Raw genomic sequence first — 28,000 nt, forward strand, 5'->3', positions numbered from 1 at the left:
GCTTACTTTTGATGAAATCTCATTTTCATATGATTTAATTTTCAAGCAGAGGGGTGCTTTGCTAAATAAAGTTGACTGGCAATCTGAACATTTTCAAAAGGTTGATTGAACACTGATTTCTATTTTAAAAATGATGCTTTGAGTCTCTTTGGTTAACTTTCCACTTAGCTTTGGAAAAATTTTTTGGAAAAATAATCAATCACAGAGTTTTAGAGTTGGGAAGAAATGTAAAGCTATCTCAACCACAAGCCCTCATTTTTGAGTGAGGAAATACAGTCACAGAGATATAAAATGGAAATAGCAGATACAACGTTTAAGAATTTGTACTGCCTTTGCAAACACAGAGGAGGAAGAAGCTGAGCCTCTCTCTCTCTTGCGCTCACGTCTACCTTCTCATTTACTCTCAAGGATCCTTCCATGGGTACATACTAGGATTGACTGGATAATTTTAGAATTACATATTTCTTTCTCTTAATTTGTATGCCTTTTATTTATTTTTATTGATGTTGATTTTGTTTACAACCTTCCAGAGTCATTGATCAGGCACTACATAAAATATAAATTTTATTATTGCTCCATTAATAATGCTAATAAAAAGGATAATGTCACCCATCTCTTTTGGCAGAGGGGGAAGGGACAGTGGAACCCCAGCAACATATTTCAACAATGGAGCAAGAAAATTTGATAGAATGGTTTCCCTTGCCTCCTACAAAGGCCCATCTTTCTCTCAACCTCCTTGACTCCCAAGAAGGACTGTGTAAATATGCTCAGTGAGGCTGTGTTTACCTGGCCCTGTGTTCACTCAGCCTGGTCTGCCCAAATGCCACACAGCAGGCCAGGCAAAGGTCCGCCGTGCCTGAGAATTAGGCTGTGTTTCTCCAGTATTTAGTAGTTGCTGTGCATATGGGATCTTAATACAAACTTTCTAAGCGAAGTAAAGAATATTGAAATGGGTCACATCAGCATTTCACTAGTATTAGAAGCTTCCCAGAGAATAAATTTGCCCATCAGAACTTTCTGTGATAGAGCAACAACATTGTTGGTGACTGAAAGCATGATTTCATACAAGAGAACCACTTCTGAATTTTTTAAACTATTTTTTTAACACATGAAATTACACGCGATACAAAATACTTGTCTTACAAGTTGAAATCTTTACAGTTATGGGTACAGTTACAGTAACGCAAGTAATATTAGTGCATTCACTTAGAGCAGAGTTATTTGTCTTCATTGGGCTTAACACAAAGCCAAGAATGAATTATTTGCTTAAATGACTTTCTAGTCTTTGAATTTAAAAAAAAAAAAGAAAATTACTTCTATCTCGTGTATAATGTGTCAGAATGATAAACAATGCCAACAGTTAAGTAGTCTGGTATTTCTGTAAAAGGGAAATTGTATTCCATAGCTTTTAAGTTGTAAATCCTTAAGTTTTGGTTGCATATGTCTATCAAATCGTCATTATCTCAGCTTTCAGGAAAATTACATCATCTTTGGTAATAGGCTGCCAACAAACAGAAACTATAGACTACACCATTTTTTCCAAAGAATCCTGTATTTTAATGAATAGCTGAATAAATAGACATTAATTATGAAATTCACATTAAGATAGAAGAAAATCCAAACATTTTGATTGCTCTCTCTCTTAAATTTGATAGCTACTACAAAACATACTATTTATGTTAGGGTAAAAATAAGCTGAATCACAGGAGTGTAACTGGGATGTGCTGGCAGATATATACAGTAACATGGAGGAGCCATAAAATAAAAGTGTTTATATGTACATAACTTTTTCCTTACTTTTTTGCATGGAGAAACACTGTTTTCTAAAATGGGAAAACACACAGTAGACCACATGCAACAAGGACCAATACAATGTGCACAGCAGAATAATCAAACAAGACACAACTATGGGTTTAAAAAAGAATTTGGGAGCAGGAAAAAAAAAAAAAGGAAAGTTGAAACCTGGAATGCTTTCTTATTGAGGTTTCAGAATATAAATTTGTCTAACAAGCCTCTTGATAGTTTTCAAAAGTTCCCACTTGACCACCTAGGGTTGAAGTGTAAGAGCTAAAAATAAACCATCATATGATACAAAACTTTGTATATTAGCATACAAAAGGTAACAATTTACTTTTTGTATAAAATATAACCTTTTGATAGTATATTTATTTCACATATGTATAAATATAACCCAAAGAATATGCTTTAAGTATTTCTACCAAAATATTCTTTACAAAAGTTTACAAAACAAGTAATTTATTTATATTTACAGCCTAGCACAGAAAAGATTCCGGGCCAGTGATGTTGGTATTGTGTAAAAGAGAGTGCTTCTAGACATTTTAAAGATTGCAAGAGGGCTTTGCAGAACTTTCAAAATGTGTTCTTTTTAGAAAGGTATTTAAAGAGTTATTAAATGATTTCAGTTAAATATCACTTGATAATTGAATACGAGAGTGTATAACTAAAATAGCTGAAGGTAACCTGTGTTCCTCTGTAATGAGGAAAATGATAGAGATATTTTGCATACATCCCAAATCAGCACACATCTTTGCCATTTTGCAGCTGATCTGTTACACAACTCAATAGGAACTCTTTCTTTGATACAGTGCTCAGCCCTGAGGGAGAAAACCTGGATATGAAGGGCCCATCTAGCATGTGGCAATGATTCATCCCATCAGGGACAGAAGAATGAGTAGACTGCTATTAATAGATCACATTCTATTTAGCTGTTCACCCAAATAATGTGTCCAAATAAGGCCAGATTATTTTTTGTCTCAATTATGCTTTCCTTCAAACCCTATGAAATAGATTTGTACACACCCGTACCCACCATCCCTGGTCCTGACCTTTTGCTTCTTATCTTCAACCAAAACATGGTACCTTCTACTGTCAGCTTTGGTCTCCAAACTTCCTTTTCTTACAAATCAGTCTCTGGTCATCAAAATAAGCAGAGAGGGCCAGGCTCAATTTCACTCAGCTTGGGGACTAACCAGCAGTCATCATCACAGTAAGCAACACCCCAAGTTATTTGTGGTCAAATACATCTCCTTTATAGCAATGCCCAATGTGGTGTTTTCCCTTTTAAGTAGTGAAATCTGATGCAGACACATGTGCACTAACATTTCAGTATGATTAGGATAGGTCGCGACTGAATCTAAGATTCAGAAACTGGATTTGGAAATTGGTTGTGGAAAAAAGTTGGCCATCTCTGCGTTCTTGTTTCATCACTAGACACAGCATCTTGAAGTATAGGATATGTGGGAAAACTGAAAAAGTGAGGGGGTGAATCTGGGGAAGAAATTCTATAGTCCACTGGGTGTTCTCTATGTTCTCCAGTTTTCGTTTACTTAGGACACTGTTTGGTTACTCCAAACAAATCTGTAACATTTCAATCTACCCTGGAAGTTTTAGGAAACCTAAATGAAAAGACAAAGTGGAGGGATTAAACCACACTTCATATCTGTTAGAGAAAATTAAGGAATTTGTTGCTTGTTGCTTGGAACTAGTACCTCCGCATGACGTGGGGTTTAAACAAGCCAGAAGTTCTATTACTTTTCTTTCAGGGAGAAAAGGAGCTTGGGAAGCCTATTTTACACAACTAATTACACATCAACATCACAGTTCTGTTTGGATAAACTGGATACTGTGTCCTGGGGTGTAGACAGGGAAAAAGTGATCCCAATGTTTTACTTCCAGGTTTGAGATTTAAAACAAGCATTTGGACCAAAATGTTCACCGCTACAGTTACTTTCTGCTTTCCATTTTTAAGCCAAGGTATCTTCATAGAGTCCAACTAAAAGTCAACAGTTTGGCCTTTACAGAGTCCTTGTAAAATACTGCCTTTTAGTGCTTGGAGTTTGTGAATTGTCTCCCTTTTCTTCTTTAGGAGTTGTTCCCCAAGATTTCATCAAGGTTGATGTCTTTCATCCAGTCATCATTACCAGGCTCTGTCTTCAATAAAGAATCAATGAAATCAGCATCACTGTTTAGGGCAGGGCCCATGTTATCAGTTTGTTGGTTGAGAAAGTCAAAAGCTAAGTCATTACCATGGTCGGTTCCTTGAAAAGCCCTGGAACTTTGGTTGGGTGAAGGAAAACTGCCGGCTGTCAGGGATGATGGCTGGCTTATGCTTGTCCTCGACTGACTCAACCCTGTTCCTGACTGGCTCAAATTAGGCAAAATCTGTGTGCTTAGCTGATTGGGTCTGAGATTCAGACTTCTGAGTGGACCCATGTTTTGTCCATTTAACGTCTGGCTCATTTGGTTCATGGGTCTAATTTGCACTGCTGGTGTTAACTGATTAGGGGGAGCCACTGCTCTCTGGGAAAATTGCTGGCTACCTACCGCCTGTTGCAGTGACTGGTTTGGAGTATAGGCTGTAGGTGTGCCTGGGGGGAAGCGGACTCCTGTAGATTTCAGCGCTTCCTGCTGTTTGGTTGTTGCTTCTTGAGAGGCCCAGTTTGGTGCCGTTGTGTTGGATGTGATCATTACATTCGACGTTCTCTGTGCTGGCATGCTCGTCATACTATGGGTTAAGTTTGGTCTTAATTGTTGAGAATTGCCAACAGATCCAGCTCCAAAAGTGGCCACATTATTATTATTATTACTGGGCCCTAAAGTGGGTGGCCGGGGCATCAGAGGGTTGTTTTGATTTGCTATCAATTGGTTTGGGTTTCTGTGTTGGGTCAACTGATTCATTCCTGAAGTGACGCTGTATGTTCCAGGTTGATTGCAAGGCAGATTCCCATACATCCCTATGTTCTGAACTGCTGTGGATAAGGATGGCATTCTTGTCCCATGAGAAGTAGACATGAGGCTGGAATTTGGAGTTAAAATGGTGTGTGTTGAAACTGGGTTTGCCAAAGCCTGGTTAGAGTTTAAACTCACTGTTGATGAACCACCTGAGAAAAAGAAGATAATTATATTAGTTCATAACAGTAGGTTATCTCTTCTCTTATAGCGATTTACGATAGCTTGTCAGCTCTGAGACTGCCTTTGTGTGTAAGAACAAATAAAGAGAAATAATCATCATAGCATATTATATAAAAGGAATAAGACAGCTTTTGGGGGGAAGTATCACCCTAAGTTACCCCTTGGTCAAGAGTTTACACATTATAGAAGGAAGACTGAAATAGAATGGTTCTATTTTTTAGGCTTTATTCTTCTGGAATCATTGAGGGGAAGTGATAGTCAATCTTCCATTTTGAATTAGCTTTACTCTGTTTCAAGACCAAAGACTACAACTTTGATTATCCAGCTGTCATGAAGTCCATGCTACTGGTCACCCCTGGGTCCAAATTAGAACATGTGGATGCACCCTATACATGGCTACTAGATTAACGGTCCAAATCTATGGCCTTGAAAATCATGTCCAATTTTCATCTGCATCCCCACTCAAGAAGCTTTCATAAGACAGGTAAATTCCCATCTCTTCAAACATCTGGAATTCAATGTAATCCATGCTCCAGTGATTACTTCCATACAGAAAGCACTCTGCTCTAGGAGGATTAGTTATTATCGCACTGTTATCCACACATCATGAACTACTTTGACTCAGCCATTTCCTTCTCATATGATGCCCTTCTTACCTCACCAAGCCCTATCTTTTCTTCAAAGGCTCAGGCCAAGGTCCAAGTTCCTTCATCAAGCTTTCCCTGATATTCCAGCCTCCTCTCTCAAGCTGCATTTGCTCTTTCAAGTTTTCATTTAGCATATTTAGCTTCTGTATTGGGAAATACATGGAGCCTCAAAGTGCCAGCTAGTTATGTTGATACCTGTAAGTAAGTGATTGAATGTGGGACCACTCAATCACAGTCTGCTGAATGAGGTTCCACCTATTGGATAGTGATTAACTGACACATTGAAATCTTGCTGGCTTGAGGAGGTTAAAATCATCATGGCAAGACATCTTGAGAGGCAGAAATGGAATGCCAGAAAGATAAATAAAAGTGCCTGCTGGATGATAAGTTCCATGAGAGAAAGAATTTTTGCCTGTTTTGTTCACTGTCATATTCTCCAAGTTCAGGGGATGGTGCAAAGTAGGTATTCAATTGATATTTATTGAATGAATGAACGAGTGAATGAGAGATTGAGGCAAAGATATAACTTGGAGAAAGATACTCTTTTAAAGTACTCTCCCAGCAGAGAGGCAGGGAGGCACAGAAAATCAGAGATACTGAGAAACAGAGAACTAGACACACATATGAGTATCAGAATGGCAGTATGTGAAGAGAGCATGGTTGCAATTATAACCCTAGCATATCCCCTACTGCTTGAGGATAGCTAGCGTGGTACACACTTTGAAAGACTGAAGGCCTTGCTATTTGTTTTAAAATATGTCCCCACTAAGCTACACCCCCCTTGAAGGCAGAAACAGTCTCTTTATCTCCTTGTATCTCCAGGTTTAGCACAAGGCCCTGACTGTGTAGGGCAGTGTTTGATGAAGAGGGATCAGAGTCAGATAGGAGAAACTTGGACAATAACTCAGAGTGCACAGGCTGCTACTGAGATTAAGCAATATCAAGCTTGGTATCTGCAGGTTTCATGAGAAGAGAATTTCCATTATGGAAATGCTATGGAAAAAATTTCGAGGCTTTAAAAATCACTGCCTCTAGGGACTTCCCTGGTGGCACAGTAGTTAAGAATCCGCCTGCCAGTGCAAAGGGCTGGAATCTACCTGGTCCGGGAAGATCCCACATGTCACGGAGCAACTAAGCCCGTGCACCACAGCTACCGAGCCTGCGCTCTAGAGCCCACGAGCCACAACTACTGAGCCTGCGTGCCACAAATACTGAAGCCTGCATGCCTACGGCCCATGCTCTGCAACAGGAGAAGCCACCGCAATGAGAAGCCTGCGTACCGCAACAAAGAGCAGCCCCCCTTGCCGCAACTAGAGAAAGCCCATGCGCAGCAATGAACACCCAAGGCAGCCAAAAATAAAAATAAATAAATAAATTTATAATAAAAAAAAATCACTCCCTCTAGGTGCCCCCTATTTTAACAATATGCCTTGAGAAGGTTTATGAGGAGAGCTGTATTTTTAAACAACTAGAATAGGGAGAATTTCCATAAAGATAAAAAAATATTAATCACAGTTAATATTTAGAAGCTCTTAATTTGTGGTAGAAATTGTTCTAGGTGTTTTTCATACATCATTTAAATTTATTTTTTATTTTATTTATTTATTGTTTTGCTGTACGCGGGCCCTGTACACCGTTGTGGCCTCTCCCGTTGCGGAGCACAGGCTCCGGACGCGCAGGCTCAGTGGCCATGGCTCATGGGCCCAGCCGCTTCGCGGCATGTGGGATCATCCCGGACTGGGGCACGAACCCGTGTCCCCTGCATCGGCAGGCAGACTCTCAACCACTGCGCCACCAGGGAAGCCCCAGACATCATTTTTAATATTAACATCTGGGCAAGGTGATTATTATAGTACTGAGATTGAAATAAAAAATGATAAAAGAGTTTGTGTTGTGCTTGTTTATTTCTTCTCAGAAGGCACGTGAATTACAGTGCTCTAGAGTGGTGATTCTTACCCATCTGGGGGTTAGCAGCTGGTTGCTAAGGTCACCTCCCTCAGGAAAATGCCCATATGTACTATGGAAGAGACTTCTAGGTCCCTCCCAAATACCCAACCTTCCTGTCTTCTTTAGAAACAGAGCCTTGATTTTGCAGCAATGTGCCCAGCTGAAAAACCACATTTGCCAAACATCCTTGCTGATGGGGGGTCCATATGAATAAATTCTGGCTAAAGGCAGAAGTTACTAGGTGATGGACTTCCCTGGTGGCACAGTGGTTAAGAATCCACCTGCCAAGGCAGGGGACATGGGTTCGATCCCTGGTCCGGGAATATCCCACATGTTGCGGAGCAACTAAGCCCGTGTGCCACAACTACTGAGCCTATGCTCTAGAGCCCACAGGCCACAATTACTGAGTCCACGTGCTGCAACTACTGAAGCCCGTGTGCCTAGAGCCGTGCTCTGCAACAGGAGAAGCCACCACAAGGAGAAACCTGTGCACCACAACGAAGAGTAGCCCCTGCTCACCACAACTAGAGAAAGTCTGTGTGCAGCAACAAAGCCCCAATGCAGCCAAAATTAACAAATAAATAAATTAATTAAAAAACAAAAAGAAGTTACTAGATGAGTGTCCAAAAAAACCTACTTTAAAAAGGGAATCTGACTCATTTGGGAGGCCATTTTACCTTTTCCCATCTTTCACCTTTCTATCTGGAATATGGATATGAAGACTGGTGATGTGGTGGCCACAAGGCAACCCTTAGGATGGAAGCTATATGCTCGAGAAGGTGGGGTAGAAAGACTAAAGAAGGCTGGATCCCTGATAACATGGTAGAGCCACCAAACCAGCCTTAGACTTCTATCCTTGGGAATCTTTTATATGAATGGGAAAAGAAAAGCACAAACATTCACCTTGAATTTGATATAATATTTCAGATGGCTCTTAGCTTCCCCCAAAGCCACTGATAGGCCATGATATAAGAAGCCATGTTCCAAATAATACCCATATTGTCTTTCAACCTCCTTGAGGACAGACTCAGAGAATCCTGCTTTTGCCCTGAAGCAAAGCAATCTTAGAGAGTGGAATATATATATCCCGTTCCTAATTTTAGTGGAAAGAGGCAATCTGGTGCATTTGAAAATGTTTAAATAAATGAGAACAACATATTGATTACTACACTTAACAGGACCAGAAAATATTAATAAACAGAAATATTCACAGCCCCTCCTTCTTTAGAGAATCTCTTTTATGGCCTTAAGCAGAGAGAATTTAGGAAAATAGAGGACAAGCTTAGTTTAACATGACAAGCCGCAGAGAGTTCTGGGCAGAAAGGCTCAAACAGATGCTGACTAGGGGAAGGCAGGGGTAGCAAAGGTTATGTTTAAAAGAGGTTCTTTTGGAGTTCAGAGAGTGGAAGGGAGGGATTTTAGGGGTAGTGTCTGCCACCTATGCTATATTGATACCCATTAAGAAGTTTTGCTTTATTTTTTGGGTTTTTTTTTTAAACATCTTTATTGGAGTATAATTGCTTTACAATGGTGTGTTAGTTTCTGCCATATAACAAAGTGAATCAGCTATACGTATACATAGATCCCCACATCCCCTCCCTCTTGCGTCTCCCTCGCTCCCTCCATATCCCACCCCTCTAGGTGGTCACAAAGCACTGAGCTGATCTCCCTGTGCTATGCGGCTGCTTCCCACTAGCTACCTATTTTACATTTGGTAGTGTATATATGCCAATGCCACTCTCTCACTTCGTCCCAGCTTACCCTTCCCCCTCCCCCATGTCCTCAAGTTTTTGACCCACCTCCTAGAGAAATGGAAATAAAAACAAAAATAAACAAATGGGACCTAATGAAACTTCAAAGCTTTTGCACAGGAAGGGAAACCATAAACAAGACGAAAAGGCAACCCTCATAATGGGAGAAAATATTTGCAAACGAAGCAACTGACAAAGGATTAATCTCCAAAATATACAAGCAGCTCATGCAGCTCAATATCAAAAAACAAACAACGCAATCCAAAAATGGGTAGAAGACCTAAATAGACATTTCTCCAAAGAAGATATACGGATTGCAAACAAACACATGAAAGGATGCTCAACATCACTAATCATTAGAGAAATGCAATTCAATGATACAATGAGGTATCACCTCACACAGGTCAGAATGGCTATCATCAAAAAATCTACAAACAATAAATGCTGGAGAGGGTGTGGAGAAAAGGGAACCCTCTTGCTTTATATTTTAAATGCAATCCACCTTTGGTATTTTTGAGAGACTTCCTAAAGACTTAATTTGCTTTTCAATTATTTTTTGGTGATAGGGCTATTTGTCTTAGGGAGATGAGCCCAAAGGTGGAGATGAAAAGATTGGGCACTATGTAAGTTACAAATGCGACTATGAGGGAGAAATGTCTGCTTACCTTACACTATCTGGGTCAAGATATGCTGTTGGGAGGAGAATGGTTGAACCTAGCAGTTAGAAAATATTTATGCTTTTTTGACTCTCACAGGTAGTCCTGAGAGCAGTGAAATATGTGAATAAGGAACAAAAATAAGCAAGAAAAACTGATGAGTAGACGAAAATAAATTCCAGTTTGGTCTTGATCTGAAAGTTAAATTGGAGTTAGAGAAGGAGTCTAAGAAAGATGTTACAATTAAATATGAGATGGGAGAAGGAGGAAATACTAACAACTGAACAGTTTTCTTCTTTGCACAGTTATGATTTTTATTAATTTTTAAGAACACTTACCAGAATACTGAGCTGTTGGCTGCATGTTGCCCACATTTCTTCTTTGGTCTTTATAATCTGGGGGTGGCCTTGTCAAATGTCTGTTTATCTGATCTTGTGGAGCAATTTTCTCCTTGAAAATACAAATGAAAACATATTAAACAGCATTGTTACTTTCTCGGTTGTAAAAATGTATAGATTCATAAAAGTAAGAATATAAGAAAAATTTTGCAGTCATAGTTGTGAATCATGGATCTTACTTAGTTTTTATTCATGATTTGCAGTCATAGTGGTGAATCATGGACCTTATTTAGAGACAAAACTTTTCAATTTCAATTTCCTGCATGAAAGTGTAATTTCTACCTCTCCTTAACATTCAACATGTGTTTTGGGTCTTGTAACGACTCTCATTTTCTTTATTTTGCAATTAGCTTTCAGCGAGGACAAAATTTCTATGAATTCTGAGATGAGGATTTCTAGTTTTGTTTTGTAGCACACCTGATATACTTTGGTACCTATATATAATATTGGTCCTACCAAGTGTGTAAGGTGTAGGAATAAGATTGCCAGATAAAGTGCAGGACACTCAGGCATTCTATGTTTTAATTTGCTAACTCTGGCAACCTGAGATTGGAGGAGATAACTTATCAGATACTGATATAGGCATTCTGTGCCTATTACCTATTTTTTCCCCCTCATAAACAACCATCGAAAGTAAGTATGGTTATTCCCACCTAAAAGATAAGGAAATGGAAGCTTCCTTAGGTTAAGTCACTTGCCCAAGATCACACACTGGTAGAACCAAAACCAAATCCTGAGTCAAAAACTTAGGCTTTCCAGCCACACAATGCAAGGACCTCTTGCTGCTTCGTTTCTCTGCGCCCCATTCTCAGAGCCCAGAAATTTCCCAGTCTCCCTTCTTTTCTTCCTTCTGGAATCAGCCACCTTTAGATCTTTAGAGTAGGTGAGTTTGGGGGCTAACAGAGGAAACAGGGGCCTTCTTTTTATAGTGTCAGTGGCCCCAGCCAAAGATCACCAGGAATGTAGAGGGAAGAACAAATCTGACTCCATATTAGATCTGGCCCTTTTCCTGTGCTTACTCCTGCTGGCTCTGCACCTTTTATAAAAGAATGTTGCCTACAGCCTGAAATATACAGGATAGCCTATTCTCAGGGCTCTGACCTTTAAGAGTCCATTCATATAGAGATAGGAAGTTACAGAACAGAGAATAACATTTGTCTTGTTGGAGGTTTACGGGGAACATGTGACTTGACCTACATGGATAGCTGCAAAAACAAAGGATTCCGACGCCAAGAAGTTTACAACAACTAACAACGCCCCTCCCTCACCTTTCTTTAAAAGTCCTTTGCTGAAACCCTTCAAGGAGTTTGGGGTTTTTTGGGCACAAGCCACCCATCTCCTTGCAGTAAACCTTTCTCTGCTCCAAACTCTGACGTTTGGGTTTGTTTGGCCTCGCTGTGTGTAGGGCACATGAATTTGCGTTCAGGAACAGGAACATACCTGTTGGGTTTATCACTCACTGGAGCCAGGAAGAAGGCACATCACGGGGGGACCACAGGGTGTCTCAGCAGGAGTGTATTAGAAAGAACCTATTATAGGATTTGGGCTTTGACTGGGTGATTTAGGGAGGGTCTAAGGAAGCGAGGATTTGTTCTAGGTCGTAAGCTGTCAGAAAGTGAGGTTGATTCTATGACTGATTAAAGAATTATTTGTCACGCATTTAGCAAAAGAGGGGAATTTTTCCTATTTTGTGAGTTGCACAGTGACCTTGTTTATGTCTGTTTTTAGACAAAATTATGAAGTGGCCTTCTTTTGTCTCATTTTATCATGGTCTCAGAGCAATCCTATCTGAGCTTAGTGTTCTGTAAAATTGTTTACGTCCAACAGAGAACAAAATAGCCTGGCTGTGAGTGTTGTATCAGTTCTGGACATCAGGAGATTCTTTTCTCAGGATGGATCAGGAAGTTTTTAGAATGGCTTCACTGAAACTTTGCATGAACCCCAAAGCAACCCCCTTTTTCAAAGATAAAAATAATTGGCATAGGTATACAGAGAACAATATAATTACAGAAAAGTCAATAAATAGAAAAGAAAACCTTGTAACAGATGGGTTAATTAGATGGAAGCCAAACGTGGGCTGCCCAATTTAGAACCCACTTAAACCATGTATTCCTCAGTTTCCCAACAAATTCCAAACCTTCTAAGTAGAATAAATCTACTATAAAGGAAAAAAAGTGGCTTTAAAACAACAACAAACCAAATTCAAATTCTTGTTTCTAAGGAAAAAGACTTGAAAGACTCACAGGGATTTGGGGGCATCAAGTAATTCATATAAAACACAATTTTGATGAGCTAAGTGTAAATGAATCAGAAGCATATGGATTACATTTCTTTTAAATATGGGTTTACAAATTAAGGGAAAAAGTGGTTGGTGAAACTCTTTCTGGTTTTGCCCAAACCCTAAATGTTTAAGAAACAGCTTGAGATGTTCCATGAACCCAAATGTGGCAATATGCAACCATTCCTGCTGTAAACTATTGTGCAAGCTGACAGTTTTGATTTTTATGCCAACATGGGACTTTCTGAAATCTTCTCTTTTTCAAAAGCATCTATCATATTTTCCTATGCAATGAGGTGTTTCTGTTGTTTCTATTGTAGAAAACAGAATTCACGCGTGTGTGTGAGTGATAATCAGGCCATCGCTGCTCCATGAAAGACTGGATTTCAAGTCTGGGTTTATTTTTACATACGTTCAATCTACTTATTGACTTTTTATTCTCCTGAGGGGTTATTTAGGTTGTTCAAAGTGTTAACATACACAGCTCTGGAAACTTGAGTTTCTTAAAGTACTTGTTCACAAATGAGTTAGAGTTAATGGCCTTGCGCATGGACAAGAACTGCCATGCTGTCACTTTGTGCTGAGGGGCAGCAAAGACCAGACTTCAACACTGAATGGAGACTGCTCCATTTGCCAGAGAAGGACATCCCCATTCTACGCAAGTGTAAACTCACAGGCCATCCCTGAGGTTACTTCTGTGCAACACGAAATTTAACTTCACAGCTAACGTCTCATGATAACCCAATATCTTGGACCCAAAAAGCTAACATAGAAATAATCTTCTGTTGCCCACATCTGTTCTGCTTCAGTTTCGCTATCTCAAAATGTAAAATATGGATAATTTTAGGACCTTTCTCATACTCCTATTGTAAGGATTAATCCTTTACCGTAAAAGCGCAGCATGGTGCTTGGCACATAGTAGGTGCACAAAACGTGTTGGTAATTATGATGTCCACTGTAACAAGTACTACTCATCTCTCTTCTTTGTGCTTCATTGGTGGGAAAATAATAGAAAGTACGGGATAATACACTTTCATGAGAAAATGTCTCAATTTAGGAGCCTATGTGGCCTTGCCAACTGACTGCAAATGACTACAAAACATATGCTAATGTAAAGTGGCATCAAAGACTGTTTCTTCCTGGATATGCTAAAAAGCACAGGCACCCTCAATGTCCGCCAAACAAAAAGAAATGTGAATGGTTTATAAAAATCACAAAAACAGCAGCCTCATTCTCATTCATCTCTCACAGCTTAGCTACTGCCCTTTGCACCTGTCCCAGCGGTGACTCAACTGGGACTCCATGGGAGTTAGGACAGTGCCAGTACAGGACCCTCATGGAATGTTTCCTCGCCTTTTAATGAGAGCTGAAAATCCAGAAATTCAACCTCTGCCTGTTACAAGTCAACAAATTAGTAGTGTTGATGGGAATGATGGAAGTGTACCCAGTAAGCCAATCTTAGATTGTATGTTTTTCTCTTCTACTGCCCTTGTTTCTTAGCTATTTTGTTTATGAAGATCATAAAAAGGGAGGGAGTGGGTAGGAGGAGTGGAGATTTCAAAACTATGACTTAGAGTAGAAATTAGTTGTGTCACTTAGCAATCCAGTCAGTGGTTCCCCTACAACTTAGGGCAACATTCAAGGTCACCTATAAGTTTATTTCTCACTATTCCTTGTTCAAGATCAAATAAGTTTATTTCTCATTATTTCTTCTCACATGCTCTGGATTCCAAACTTAATTCCATTTGTCATTCCTTATAAAACATAAAGGATTGTTATGATTTGTACTTTTCACTATGCATTAAATATTTCATCATACAATCTCAGACTAACCAACTGATACACACCCAGGCTATACCTTTCGGTCTCTGGTCCACTCTCCAGCTAGAATGGTGGACCACTCTATCCATCAGAATCCTACAGTCCTTCAAAGTCAAAGTCAAATTTTATCTCTTCTGGGAGACTATCCTCAATCTCTCCAAGCTGGATTTTATCTTTGCCTCCATTACATTTTCCCTCGCTATGTTTATACCTTTATTATAATGCAAATCAAATCTGAATCTAGTGCTTCCTTGTTTCAAATGCTTTAAAGTCCTCTCCATTGCTTTTCTTTTTTTGTTTTTGTTTTTGGCCACACTGTGCAGCTTGCAGGGATCTTAGTTCCCTGATGAGGGATTGAACTGGGGCCCCCAGCAGTGGAAGTGCAGAGTCCTTCCATTGCTTTTCAACAATATAAATTCTGATTTAGCAAGGCTTATCCTCTGGTCTCTGATCTCTGGCCTCCTAGCTTTTCACTTCCCTATCCTTGTGCATGTGACATGCCTCAGCAAATGTAATATGTAGTATACCTTATTGTCCCTGAGTCTTTGAATATGCTGGTTCTTCTGGCTGGACCCTCCCCCGTTCTTCCCTCCATCTCCTACTTCACCTTCAGATCTTCAGTAGATACAACTTCCTCTCTGAAACCACTTCTGGTAATCCCACATCACAGCATTTAATCACATGTATTACAATTGCCTATTTATTTGACATCCCCAGAGGGCTCTAAGCTCCTTAAAGACAAAGACAGGGTTGTCTTGTTTATGGCTGTATTCCCATTGTAAATTAGTAAATATTTACTGAATGAATTATACGCTTATCACACCCTGGGTTTCTGACTCTTACTGCAAAGCTCCTTGAGTATAAATTTATTTTTTTTTAAATTTTATTTTCTGTGTACCTTGGCTCTATCAACCTGGAGATGGTTAACTTTGCCTCTTTCTTCTTTCATTTGGCCAAATAGTTTGAAGGGAAAGCATAAAATTTGGAGAAAAGGCTTTGGTCTTAGGAGGCAGGAAGGGTTTGGAGCAGTTGTTGAATGTAGGAGTTTGAGAATATAGAAGGGACAAGCAGATAAATAGTGAAGTAGGGTTAATGCTTGGGTAATGTGTGGGAAATAATGACCTTGCCTTTAAGGTAAGGCCACTTAAATGTGGTGAAAGTGGGAAATACATTTTCGGTTTCCTTAAAAAACATCTACTATTCTGAGATGCTTGTATTTTGGAGGCCAAATTTTAAGTTTCGAAACTCCACACTGGCTTTTAGAGTTGCTTTAAAACCCTTTCACCTCTAGAATCAGTTTGGATTTGAGTTGATTAAAGTTTTGTCCCCTATTTTCTGCCCCTGGGGGCTATGGGAGAAGACTGGTTTCCTGTGCCTGATACCAATGCCCATGTTGGTGGCTCTAAACATTCCTGGGCTGGGCAGGGCTAGTCAGCCCAGGTCCTATGCATTCCAACTGTCCAGCAGCTGGTAAATCAAGTTTTTTTTTTTTTTCCTGCAGCACTTTACATGTATAGATTTAGCCTCTCTTACAGCCAGGACACCCTGGTGGCTGTCCCGTAGGTGGACACAGAGACAAGCACAGTAAGTAGAAATGGAAAATAATGAATTCCCTCTGTTGGGCCAATAGGTATGTGCAGTAGAAATTGGGAGAAAGTTTTACCGTGTCAACAAGCATCTGCTGCTGGAGGAGAAGCTGCTGTTTCTGCTCCATGATCTGCCTCTGTAGAGTCTGTTTCTTTCCCATCAATTGCTGATTCAACAGTGATTGCTGGGAGTTCATGTAACCACTTCCAGTGTTTGGATTTGAGCAGGGGTTGGGACTTGGACTGGGGCCTGTGTTCTGGCCTACCACAGAGTGTTGATCCTAAAAAAAGAGAAGGGGAGGGGGTGGAAAGCTACTGTGAATTAAAAGAAAAAAAAAAACTTGCGCAAAGATCATAAGCTTAGATTCCAAACATTTTTCAACTTGTTAAGATCAAACGTGGTTAATGGGTTGGAGATCAGAGAATTGCTTTTTAAATGTAGAAGAAATAATTGCATATCACAGCAACCAAAGCAGCTGGTTTAATGACATTAGCGTACTGGAAAAGCTCCCACGTGACTCTGACGGTGGAACCTCCGCATTCCAGAAGGTATTTATGGCACGTCAAAGAAAATTACCATGAAAACATATGGCAAACCTCTGAATTGCTCAGGAACAAACACATCATAAAGTAACAAGTTCTTCCTTTTCCCTAAGGTTAGCCCATATCATTGCTGATCCTGCAATGAAAATCGTTTCAATTCATGTGTTTAAAAGTTGAATAACCATTTTGGACATAAGGGGCCTAGCTTTCTGTGATAAGGTAGGAAGACCTGTGAGTTTCTGTTTCACAAACACTGAAACTTGTTAGGGACTTCACCTTTCAGAGACTTGTTAATTTTGCTCCCTGGTCAGTAAGTTGGGAATCTTAGTGCATTAATCAGTAAAAGGACACCAACTGACAATAAGGAAGTATTGGTCAAAGACTCACAATTCTGTGTTAAATAATATTGGGTATTGGTGAATTGCCATTCTAATTTGAGGTCTCTACCAATGTTTAGGCATTGACAGGTCAGCACCCTGCAGGGCAGAAAGCTAAACCCAGCCAGGTGCTTTCACTAATTCCCAACTGGTGTGTTTAGGATTGAGCTGTGCACTGTTGGGGTTACAAGAAAACTAGAAAACACAGTCCTCATTTTGGAGAATTTATCATCTAATTAAGGAAGAAATGACATGCTTACATGTAAAATACAAGAAAATACAGAATCAAGTTTTAGATTAAATGATACAAGTACTAAATGAAAGATCCTCCCACTTTGATGATACTCATCTAGGAAGCAGATACCCAGGTGGGCCTTGCTCCAGAAATTCTGAGGCCACAGATCAGGTACCTACTCAGGTGATTCTAATGCTCATTGATCCAGGGAATGCTCTTTGAGAAACGCTAGCTATATGGGAGAAATGAAATCCGACTTTCATTCCCAGCTGGACTGTGTGAGGTTACAAGACGTTAAAAAGATAAAGCAACTCCCATGATGCCTGATGAGCAGTAAATATAGGTACTCCACTTGTGGACTTGCCTTCTCTTTCTTTAGTATCTGCTGAACTACAAAAAAAAAAAAAAAAAAAAAAAAAAAAAAAGCCACCAGTTCAAAGCCTGTGGATGCAGGAAACATGTTCTTGCTTTAATAATCCCTGGGGCTACAGAGCTCACCAACTGCCACAAGGAAAAGGGATACAAAATAATCCTAAAATGACCATGCACTGAGGTTTTTTACAGGCCAGTCATTGGGCTTAGCACTTTATGTGATTAATATCATTTCGTCCTCCTAACAGAACAATGAGACAATGAGCAAGGACTATTATTTTCATCCTAATTTTGCAGATGAGAAACCTGCCTCAGAGAGATCACTCAGCTGTAAGTAGTTGAGGAAGATTTGAAGTCAGGCCTGTCTGACTCCAGAACTCCAGTTCTCAATCACCGTCCTCTATTGTCTCTCAGTTGAGACAGGAAGAGTTGGGTAGAAAAAGCTTCCTACTGTAAATCTGGGTCAACCCATCTGTCCATGCAGTAAATGTGTACTGAGCACTGTTCTAAGGGGTCACCCTCAATCAGGCGCCTGGAAGGGAGTGTTTTAGGGAGAAGGGCAGAGGTGTGGGGATGGGGAGGGGGTGGTCCTTCTCACCAGTTAATGAAAAATAATTAGAGTCAGCTCTGAGGTAGGAACATCCTCTGAGCAGCTGAAAGGAACTATCCCTAACACATCTGCACTCAATGCCCAGTCAGATCTGTCAGCTTTAAATCCATCATGGCTCTTGGGAAAGATTTCACCCCACATGTCCTACAAGCCACCAGCACTCTCTCTTGGAGTGGGCTTCTTTCATCTGGGTTAGGGGCTCAGCTCAGGGCCCTGATACTTTGTTCTGTGCTGTGCTATTTTTTATTTCTTAATATCCAATTATTTGTTATATAGAGCAACCAATATAGATTTATGAAGTATTGTGTCTTAATTTCCTCATGTGTAAAATGAATGTAATTACATTCGTGACATAAAATTAGGCCAGGTGAAATTTAGAACAGTTCTAGGCACTTAGTACTTTCTAGATAAATTTTAGCAATTAATATTTTTCTTACTTATCTTTGTATTATTTTGTGTATGGCAGAGATATTTTAGAAACAATTATTTCTGTGAAGGAGCTTATGGTGTAAGTGTACTTGACTGCACATGTGGTATGTTTGGCTCCCATCATATTTTAAACACAGGTAGGCCCTTGTGCTCTCCAGTTGGCCACAGTCCCCACTATTCCTCATTTTATTATACCCACCCTTTTCCCTCATTTCTATTACTTGCTTGGTCCATGTAGGCATTTGAAGTTAAGATCTCTGGCTTATATTTTAATTTAATTTAATTTTTTTTTGCGGTACGCTGGCCTCTCACTGTTGTGGCCTCTCCCGTTGCGGAGCACAGGCTCCGGACGCACAGGCTCAGCGGCCATGGCCCATGGGCCCAGCCGCTCCACGGCATGTGGGATCCTCCTGGACTGGGGCACGAACCCACATCCCCTGCAACGGCAGGCGGACTCTCAACCACTGCGCTACCAGGGAAGCCCTCTGGCTTATATTTTAAAGATGACATACAGATGGCCAAAAGGCACATGAAAAGATGCTCAACATTGCTAATTATTAGAGAACTGCAAATCAAAACTAAAAAGAGGTATCATCTCACACTGGTCAGAATGGCCATCATCAAAAAGTCTACAAATAATAAATGCTGGAGAGGGTGTAGAGAAAAGGGAACCCTCTACACTGTTGGGAATGTAAATTGGTGCAGCCACTATGGAGAACAGTATGGAGGTTCCTTAAAAAAATAAAAATAGAGCTACCATATGATCCAGCAATCCCACTCCTGGGCATATATCTGGAAAAGGTGAAAACTCTAATTCAAAAAGATATATGCACCCCAATGTTCATAGCAGCACTATTTACAATAGTCAAAACATGGAAGCAACCTAAGTGCCCATCGACAGATGAATGGATACAGAAGATGTGACACATACACACACGCGTGCGCACACACACACACACACACACACAGTGTAATATTACTCAGCCATAAAAAAGAATGAAATAATGCCATTTGCAGCAACATGGATGGACCTAGAGATCAGGTAAGTCAGACAGAGAAAGACAAATATCATATATCACTTATATGTGGAATCTAAAAAATGATACAAATGAACTTATTTACAAAACAGAAACAGATTCACAGACAGAAAACAAACTTATGGTTACCAAAGGGGAAAGGGGGTGGGATAAGGGATAAATTAGGAGTCTGGGATCAGCAGATACACACTACTGTACATGAAATAAAACAACAAGGTCCTACTGTAGGCACAAGGAACTATATTCAATATCTTGTAATAAACTATAATGGTTTATATAATATCTTGTATAAACTATATATATATAACTGAATCACTTTGCTGTACACCAGAAACTAACACAACATTGTAAATCAACTACAATTAAAAAAAGAATCTCTGGGGCTTCCCTGGTGGCGCAGTGGTTGGGAGTCCGCCTGCCGATGCAGGGGACACGGGTTCGTGCCCCGGTCCGGGAGGATCCCACATGCCGCGGAGTGGCTGCGCCCGTGAGCCATGGCCGCTGAGCCTGCGCGTCCGGAGCCTGTGCTCCGCAGCGGGAGAGGCCGCAGCGGTGAGAGGCCCGCATACCGCAAAAAAAAAAAAAAAAAAAAAAGAATCTCTGGCTTATAAGATACACACATCACAAAGCCCATGGACACACTCACTCAAGGTTACTGCATTAAAAAGCAATGCATAGTCATTTCCATTAGGTGGTATGATACCTACTAGTGCCTTAGGATTAAAATCCACATCTCCTAATGGTTCGCCTAGTCACCCATGTATCCATCCATCCATTAATAAATTTGATAAATTTTACGGAATATCTACTATGTGACAGGCAGTTTTCTATTTTCCAAAGATCAAAAAAGTATTTACAAAGGGGAAGAATGAAGAGAAAGAAAAGAGGTGACAGAATGCTTACTTTGGCAGAATCAGTGAACATCATCAAAATAATTTCCAGTGAAATCTGCAAAACTACCCTCTGCTAAGATTTATAAAAGATCTGCATGCCAAGAAAATGTAACTCTGTCTTTCTCTCTCTAATCAAACAGATGGACCGTACTAAATTTAGTTTCATTCCTTTACAATACCAACAGATATTAAAATAAGAGATAAGCTCTCTTTTCGAATTTTGTAGATTTTCAAACCTTGTAGTTTTTAGCCCATGGGCCTTACCATGTACTCTACCATACACATTCTTTCCACTCATGATGGAAGTAATATTTGGCTGCTGATACATTTTTTTGCCCTTATGTTAGCTGTGAAACACAAAACACCTCCTTACACAGGCTTGCTGTCATTGCCAAGATGTTGTGCAAACTTTAGTACATAAAATATTTTGAAAGAAAAATATGCTCCCATGCGTTGGATTTGATTTCCATATTCAGCCTCACTCTTTGCCTTACACTCAGCCCATGTAGAACTTGACTTAATAGAAATCATCTGTTTCTCCCTCAACACTCATTTTCTCCTCAATTGCTTGTGAAGGCCATGGTAAAAATGGCACATCCTCAGCTCGTAGATGAAAGAGTGTGTGTGTGTGTGTGTGTGTGTGTGTGTGTGTTTGTTTGTGTGTGTGTGTGTGTGTGTGTGTGTGGTTGTGAATGAATTAGGCTACTTTTATATGCTAGAAAACTCAGATTTCTAGAGTCTCTTTCAAATCATGAACTTAAATGATCTTTCATTTTGTGTTTTTTTTTTCTGTTTCTACCAATAAATTACGGTATTTGATGCTAACGTACAAAACAGGCTTCTGATCCTATCATCCTGGGATTTAATATAAATTTACATTTAATATGCACTTATAGATAGTTTTCCACATCTATGTGAGTGTGTGTGTATGTGTGTGATGTGTATTTAAGATTTTGAAGTTCTTTTATAGTATTGGCTAAGCCACTGAGTTAGGGTAGTATGCCAAGTGCTTAAATATGATTAAACCTTCTTAATCCTTGTTTTAATCCAGCACAGGACTGCTAGACCAATGAAAGCATTTCTATATCTTTCTAATAAAATTCTGCCAATAATCAAACTATATCTTTAGAATTATTATCTTCACTCTACCCTTAATCATTCATTCAACAGATATTTGTTGAGCATCTATTGGGTTCGCCAAAAAGTTCATTGGGTTAGTGAATACATTGTTCAATAAAATTCTTGGTGAAAATGAAAAATGTGTCTTTTATTTTTACTTCAAATCAAATGAACTTTTTGGCCAACCCAATATTATACATCATGCATTCTTCAGGCCTTAGGGATCAAAGACCACTCAGCCTGCTGGAAAACTCTGCAGCATGTCTATACTTCCAAGTTTTCCAACTGGACTATGGATGGGAAATTTATTTTCCAGAATGGTCTCAAGGAGGTTAGAAGACCATCTGGTAAATCATGTATATGATGACCAAACCTTTTAGCTGGATAAATCAAAACATGCTCACAAGTGAGTGGCAGTGTGTAAGGTTGATTTACATTTATAGGAAGCTGGATGCATATTTTAATGTATGGAAAATATGGTAAACGAATGCTTTCCCAAATGTGTTACTTTGTTGACTTAAGAGCTTGTTCATGGATCAGCACAGGAAGCACTAACTTAACAAGATCACAAACCATGTCTCTAAAATTTGGCAGAAAATTAAGGGAACTCTTTAAAATGGAAAACCCTTTTCCTTAGAGGACAAATCACCTGTCCTCCTTATCACCTACATTTCTCTTAAAGCCATTTTTAAGTCCTTTTGAAAAGAATGTCCAAATTAAAAATTAGAACCAAACCTCATTATTCTAGCCCTAACAGTGAATTCACCAATACCCTTTTCTTTAAAATTTCAAGCATACATATTTAAAGAAAGAGTATGTATGAGGAAAACCTTGTGAATCTCAGTAACAAACACCAGAGTGAAGGCCTGGCCCCTAGGCCTGACTTTGATAAAATGGCTCTGTAAATCATGGTCAATATGTGAGATATCTTATTAAAAAATGTTAACTAATAAAAATGCTAGGATTGCCTGTTTCATTTTAATGGAATGTGAGTGTTCTGTGAAGTAGGTTGATTTCAGCAAAAGGTAAAATGGGGTCCCATTAGACATGTCCTAAAGCAGCAAACAAAAATATCCCTGGTTTCACTGAAGTATGTTGAAATATTAATACTCACTGAATTCAGTCAGTTTTACTATTAAAGCAGTTTTGTGGGCTGAACAGTGACATAGAAAGTTTCACAAAGCAAGCAGTTATCAGACAAGTATTGTTCTCTTAATATTAAAAAAAAAAACCTCTAAAAAATATTTGTCTTGTTTTGGGCATCTGGGTAAAATGGCTCTCTGTTTCTCTTATTTTGGAAGGGGAATATATAATGATTTTTTTCCCCACAAAAATGAAGTAATGTAAGTTACTTGGGATCCCTGAGAGTGTTTTGGCGTGGAATGACTGCCCTTTCTTTTTCTTGGCTTCCAGAGCTAGGCATCTGCAATTTGCAAAACAAATTCAAGATAAAGTACCCAGCTGGGCAAGTCTGTACAGTAGATCTCACAAACTGATTTGCTATTCAGTCTTTCTCCCCCTCCCCCCAGCTTGTCTCTTTCCCTCTTTTCTTCTTTCCCTGTCTCCATGAACTAACTGCTCAACTGTTCCTCCAGGCTATGCATCTTCTGAACTGTCTGCTTATGAAGCCATTTATTTAGCTCTATGCCTGAGAAGCAAGTTGCCTTAGCTGTTTCAGATTCCCTACAAGATGGCAGGCCCACTTCAGTTATTTATCTGGGGCATATGGATGGTGAGGTGGCTGGGAGTGGCTGACACACAGCAACAGTAATGACAGCGACAACAAAACAATGATCAGGAAATCATCCAGGAAACAACTTTTACACAGAAAGACTGAAGGGACAAAACACTGCTGTCTTCAGATTTCCAGTCATTTATTTATTTATCTATTTTTTTTCCAGTCATTTATTTCAAGGGTCATTAAACTATGACATGACCAGTCAAATCCAACTTGCTACCTTTTTTGGTAAATAAAATTTGATTGGAACATAGCCATACACATTCATTTATATATTGTCTGTGGCTGCTTCCCCGCTACGACAGAGTTGAATAGCTGTGACAGAGACGTTATGACCCACAAGCCTAAAATATTTACTATCTGGCCCTCTATGGAAAAAAATGTTCTGACCCTTGCTCTGTTTGGCTGTACTAGCCAAGTCAGGCTAAGTACTTTGGTCTTTTACATTAAATTGATAAAATGCCTCAGAGAAAGTACCCAGCAATCCTTGGAAGGAACAGGCAAGTTGAGAATAAAAAATATCTATAATGACATCTGTTCACAATAGCCCTTCACTCCAGCCACCATTACAAACAGCAGAAACTGAAAAGCAACTTACACATCTTTTATCCAACTGCATTTAACAGTTGAAGACACTGCCCAGAAACGTTAAGGAATTGACTTGTACAAAATCACAAAACCTAACGAAAAGATGAAGAACCATCCAAATCCAGGAAAATACATTAAGGAGAAATGAATGGAATAAAGTCTATTTGCTTGAGAGAATTATAGCTTGTCTGATAGAACTGGCTTGTGGGGGTGAGGGGGGTAGGGGAGATGTTGAAACGTAGAATATGCAAACACAGAAGGATGTGTTTAGATTAGTATTTTCTTTATCCTTTGCAACTCCGAACAGTAGCTGCTTTTCTCATCTATTTAATAGGACGTTTTTCTTCGCTTGCTCAGAACATTCTCCTCCACCCTGCAGGGAAACCCTGATCATATGTTAATAATCTGTTTGGTTCAAATGATTAGAATGAGTTTGTGGTCACTGTAGAGTTCATCCTTCAGAGGTTACCTAATTTTCAAGTCACCAAGACACTGTGTCTATTCTTAGCCTCTGGGGTGGACACTTGTTATGGGTTGGCACAGAAGAACAGTTCCATGAGCGAGGAAGCAGCATTTAGGTGGGAGAGTGGCCAGGAACAAAACGTCAGTGGGTCAGGGTGGAGTGGGAAGACTTTGGTAACTTAGGGGAAGGAATGAGAAATTTCTCTTAAAAGAAAACTTTTCAACTTTAGAAGGGCTCTTTGTGGCAGACCTGAAATTTCTGCTCTGTAAGTTAGCTTTTTCTTTCTGCCCCTAGAGCAGTGGTTTCAAACTTGTCGTTGGATAACAGTGCCTTTTGAGGATTTCACAAAGCTATGGATTCTGTCTCTTCTCCCCTCCCCTCAAGTACACATACAACTAACAATTTTGTTTACAATTTCAGGGAGCTTACAAATCTTCTAAACATGCATAGACCATCAACAGACCTCAGGTTGAGAACTCCACCTCCCATCATTCAAAGGTTAGTGTTTATGAAAGAAATGAAATGATTTTCTCCTTGAGTACATCCTCTACATTGCACATCCAGATTAAAACCATTCACGGCTCCTCATTGCCTTTGGAATCAAGTCCTAACTCCCAAAAATGGTATAGAAAAAAGTCCCTCTAGATCTGGCTTCTGCATCTTTCCTCCCATTTCACCTCTCAAAACGTCCTTTCTTCACTTTATACTATAGTGATACTAAAACACTCGCAATTCTCCAGTCTCACAGAGCTCTTTCTCCTCTCCACAGTTTTGATGCGTTCACATCCTCTCTGCCAGGAACACTCTTCCCCTGCCCCTCCCTGCCAAGTAAACACCCACTCATTCTGGGCTCAGCTCAGATGTCCTTTTTTCAGGGAGTCTTCTCTGACCTCCCAAGGCTGTTCAGTGTCCTCTTCTGTGCGTCCCTAAAAGCTGGTACGGATCCATTAGGTAGCATTTGTCACTCTGTATCACAATGGCTTGTTTGCTTATATCTATCTCCCATTATAAATGCTTGGAGGGCTGGGATGTTCATCATGAAATTCACAGGGTACAGTGGACTCCCCATAAATGTTTTTTTTTTTTGTATAAATAAATACATGAATAAACGAAGCAGTGCAAACTAGAAAATGAGGACAGAACTTGCTATAAGGCACATGGGATGAAAATGCTAGCACTTCTCAAAGGCAACTGGAAAGCCAGTGCAGGACAGAAGGCAAAGGTTGAGCAAAGTTGTTAAATCCAGTGTTGCTTTAATGGGTGTGCCAGCTTAGAGGGGTCCAGGGCATAAAGGACGTGTTAGGAAGAAAAAGAGCTAGTGGTCAGTGATAATGGAGATCATGACGATGATGATAATGACAATGACTCCGTGCCTTTGTTGTAAGGACGGAGGAAGGCACACTGATGGAGTACAATTTCCTAACAGTTACCTTTTTTTTTTTTTTTTTTTTTCGGTACGCGAGCCTCTCACTGCTGCAGCCTCTCCCGTTGCGGAGCACAGGCTCCGGACGCGCAGGCCCAGCGGCCACGGCCCATGGGCCCAGCCGCTCCGCAGCATGCGGGATCCTCCCGGACCGGGGCACGAACCCGCGTCCCCCGCATCGGCAGGCGGACTCTCAACCACTGTGCCACCAGGGAAGCCCACAGTTACCATTTTTTAAAAGCTATGTGCCAGGCCCTGTGTTGAGGGCTTGACATTTATTACTTTAATCTTCACAATAATTCTAACTATGATTCCCACTTTAAAGATGAGGTTATAGGTTAAGAAATTTGGCTTTTTTTTTACACATATGCCTTTAAAATGCAAAATACTTTGAAGGCATAATAAAATAAGGTAAAAGTCAAATTATTTAAAAATATCTCTCTGTTCTATTATAAAAGCAATTTGAATGGATAGGCAGCAATAGCGAAAATAGTCATTCTGGGATCAGACAAAACTAGGTTCAAATCCCAGCTCCACTTTTTTCAGAGTTGTACGTGGTCATAATATTTACCTCAAAGGGTGGTAGTTAAGAACAAATGACATAGAGTAAGTGAAGTGCTTAGTGTATTAGTATCAGGTATGCAATAGATGTGAAAAATATTAATATTTCCTCTTAAGTCAGTTTTATATTTACTGAATGTAAATATAAACATATACACACACACAAGGCATAGGGCTAAATAATATACAATTTCTGATTGTCAGATAGTGAGGAGAGTGTGGTGTTTGTAATAATACCAGCAATAAACCAACAAGCAATAATCATCCAAAGATGTGCTCAGTGCCTCAAACTTAGCAATAGCTAACTATTATCACCACTGCCTCCACCAACTAAAAGAAAATGAGGAACTTGTGTCTTAGCGTAATTTTATCCTTTGTTGAGTTTACTCTATATATTGTGTTGATATTAATCCCCTCTTCTTCTTTCTTTGGTATAATGTATAACTATATTAAGCTTATAACTCATCTTTACAAAAACATTTATTTCAAAGGGACATACATTAGGAACCAGTTTTATACCCTACACTTGTGCTAGTCCTCTAGAAATGTTTGGAAGGTACTTTGGTTTTGGATGGGGTAAGTTATCAGCATTTTCTATTCTCATTAAACATGAAGGCAATCCAGTAACAAGTAGTAATGAAGAATAAAGAAGGGATAAATGACACCACAGTTCAAAAGGAAGAAAATCCTTTATAAAGGGTTGGTTCTTAACTCAAAATGATGTTCAAATTATACATGAAACAAATCTGGAACTTTTAAGAATCGATTTCCAAAGATGGCTTCTAATACCTTGAAAAACTATAAGATTTTCCCTTTGGAAACAAAACAAAAGTCAATATGGAATTTTGACTCTGGAATTTCATGTTAATCAAAATTTTATAGACTACTTTTAGCTTTTTTCTCTTTAAGATGGAGAAGTGAGAAACCTAAGAAAATTCTCACATATCTCATGTGATATCTCATGACAAAATACTATAATGATGAAAAATGCTGCCTCTGTAGTTAAACTGCCTGGGTTTAAATATTTCCTCCATAACTTACTAATTGTTCTTGGGCAAGTTATAAAAGTCTCTATGTCTCAGCTTCTTAACTATTAAGGGGTAAATAACAATGCCTTCATCATACGATTGCTGTGTTGGCTTAAATAAGATCATGTAGGTAAAATATGTTGCACAGTTTCTGGCTCAGAGCAGGTGTACAAGAAAAGTTAGCACCTATATTACATTATTAGTTTCTTTTACAATTTTGACTTCTTATTGGGTGGGCCAAAAAGTGCCTTTGGTTTTTTGAGTAAAAATAAAAGACATGTTTTTCATTTTTACCAAGAACTTTATCAAACAATGTATTCACCCTTTTGTTCCCCTACCTTCTGCCATTTTTCAGGCAACTTCAAAATTCCATCTTCCAAAAACTTTTTATCTTTTGAGCAAAGAACTGTTCCAGGTGCCTTTTACAGTCTTCCAGAGAATTGAAATTTTTTCCATTACGAGAATTTTGTAAAGATCAAAATAAATGGAAATCTGAAGGTGCAGTGTCTGGTGAATACGGCAGATGAATCAGAACTTCCAAGCCAAGCTGTAACAGTTTTTGCCTGGT

At 39.5% G+C, this 28,000-nt stretch overlaps 1 protein-coding gene and 1 long non-coding RNA gene across 3 annotated transcripts in view; one reads left to right on the forward strand and one right to left on the reverse strand.

Moving 5' to 3' along the window:
* Nucleotides 1–802: 802 nt before the first annotated feature.
* Nucleotides 803–28,000, reverse strand: part of MAML2 (mastermind like transcriptional coactivator 2) — a 361,897-nt gene continuing 334,699 nt past the window's right edge. Inside the window, exons 3-5 of one of the 2 annotated variants that reach the window (XM_030883714.2) lie at nucleotides 16,094–16,297; nucleotides 10,272–10,383; nucleotides 803–4,901 (exon numbers count right to left, since the gene is read on the reverse strand). In XM_030883714.2, the coding sequence (XP_030739574.1) occupies nucleotides 3,883–4,901; nucleotides 10,272–10,383; nucleotides 16,094–16,297 (1,335 nt within the window). In that variant the 3' untranslated portion in view covers nucleotides 803–3,882. The remainder of the gene's footprint in view (nucleotides 4,902–10,271; nucleotides 10,384–16,093; nucleotides 16,298–28,000) is intronic. The other variant, XM_060303939.1, reaches the window with a different exon arrangement.
* On the forward strand, nucleotides 15,969–27,814 carry LOC138842781 (uncharacterized). The gene is made up of 3 exons (XR_011377630.1): nucleotides 15,969–16,014; nucleotides 24,841–24,918; nucleotides 27,788–27,814. It is a non-coding gene; the product is annotated as an uncharacterized lncRNA (long non-coding RNA).

Source organism: Globicephala melas, chromosome 8, assembly GCF_963455315.2.
Source record: "Globicephala melas chromosome 8, mGloMel1.2, whole genome shotgun sequence".
Taxonomy (NCBI): domain Eukaryota; kingdom Metazoa; phylum Chordata; class Mammalia; order Artiodactyla; family Delphinidae; genus Globicephala; species Globicephala melas.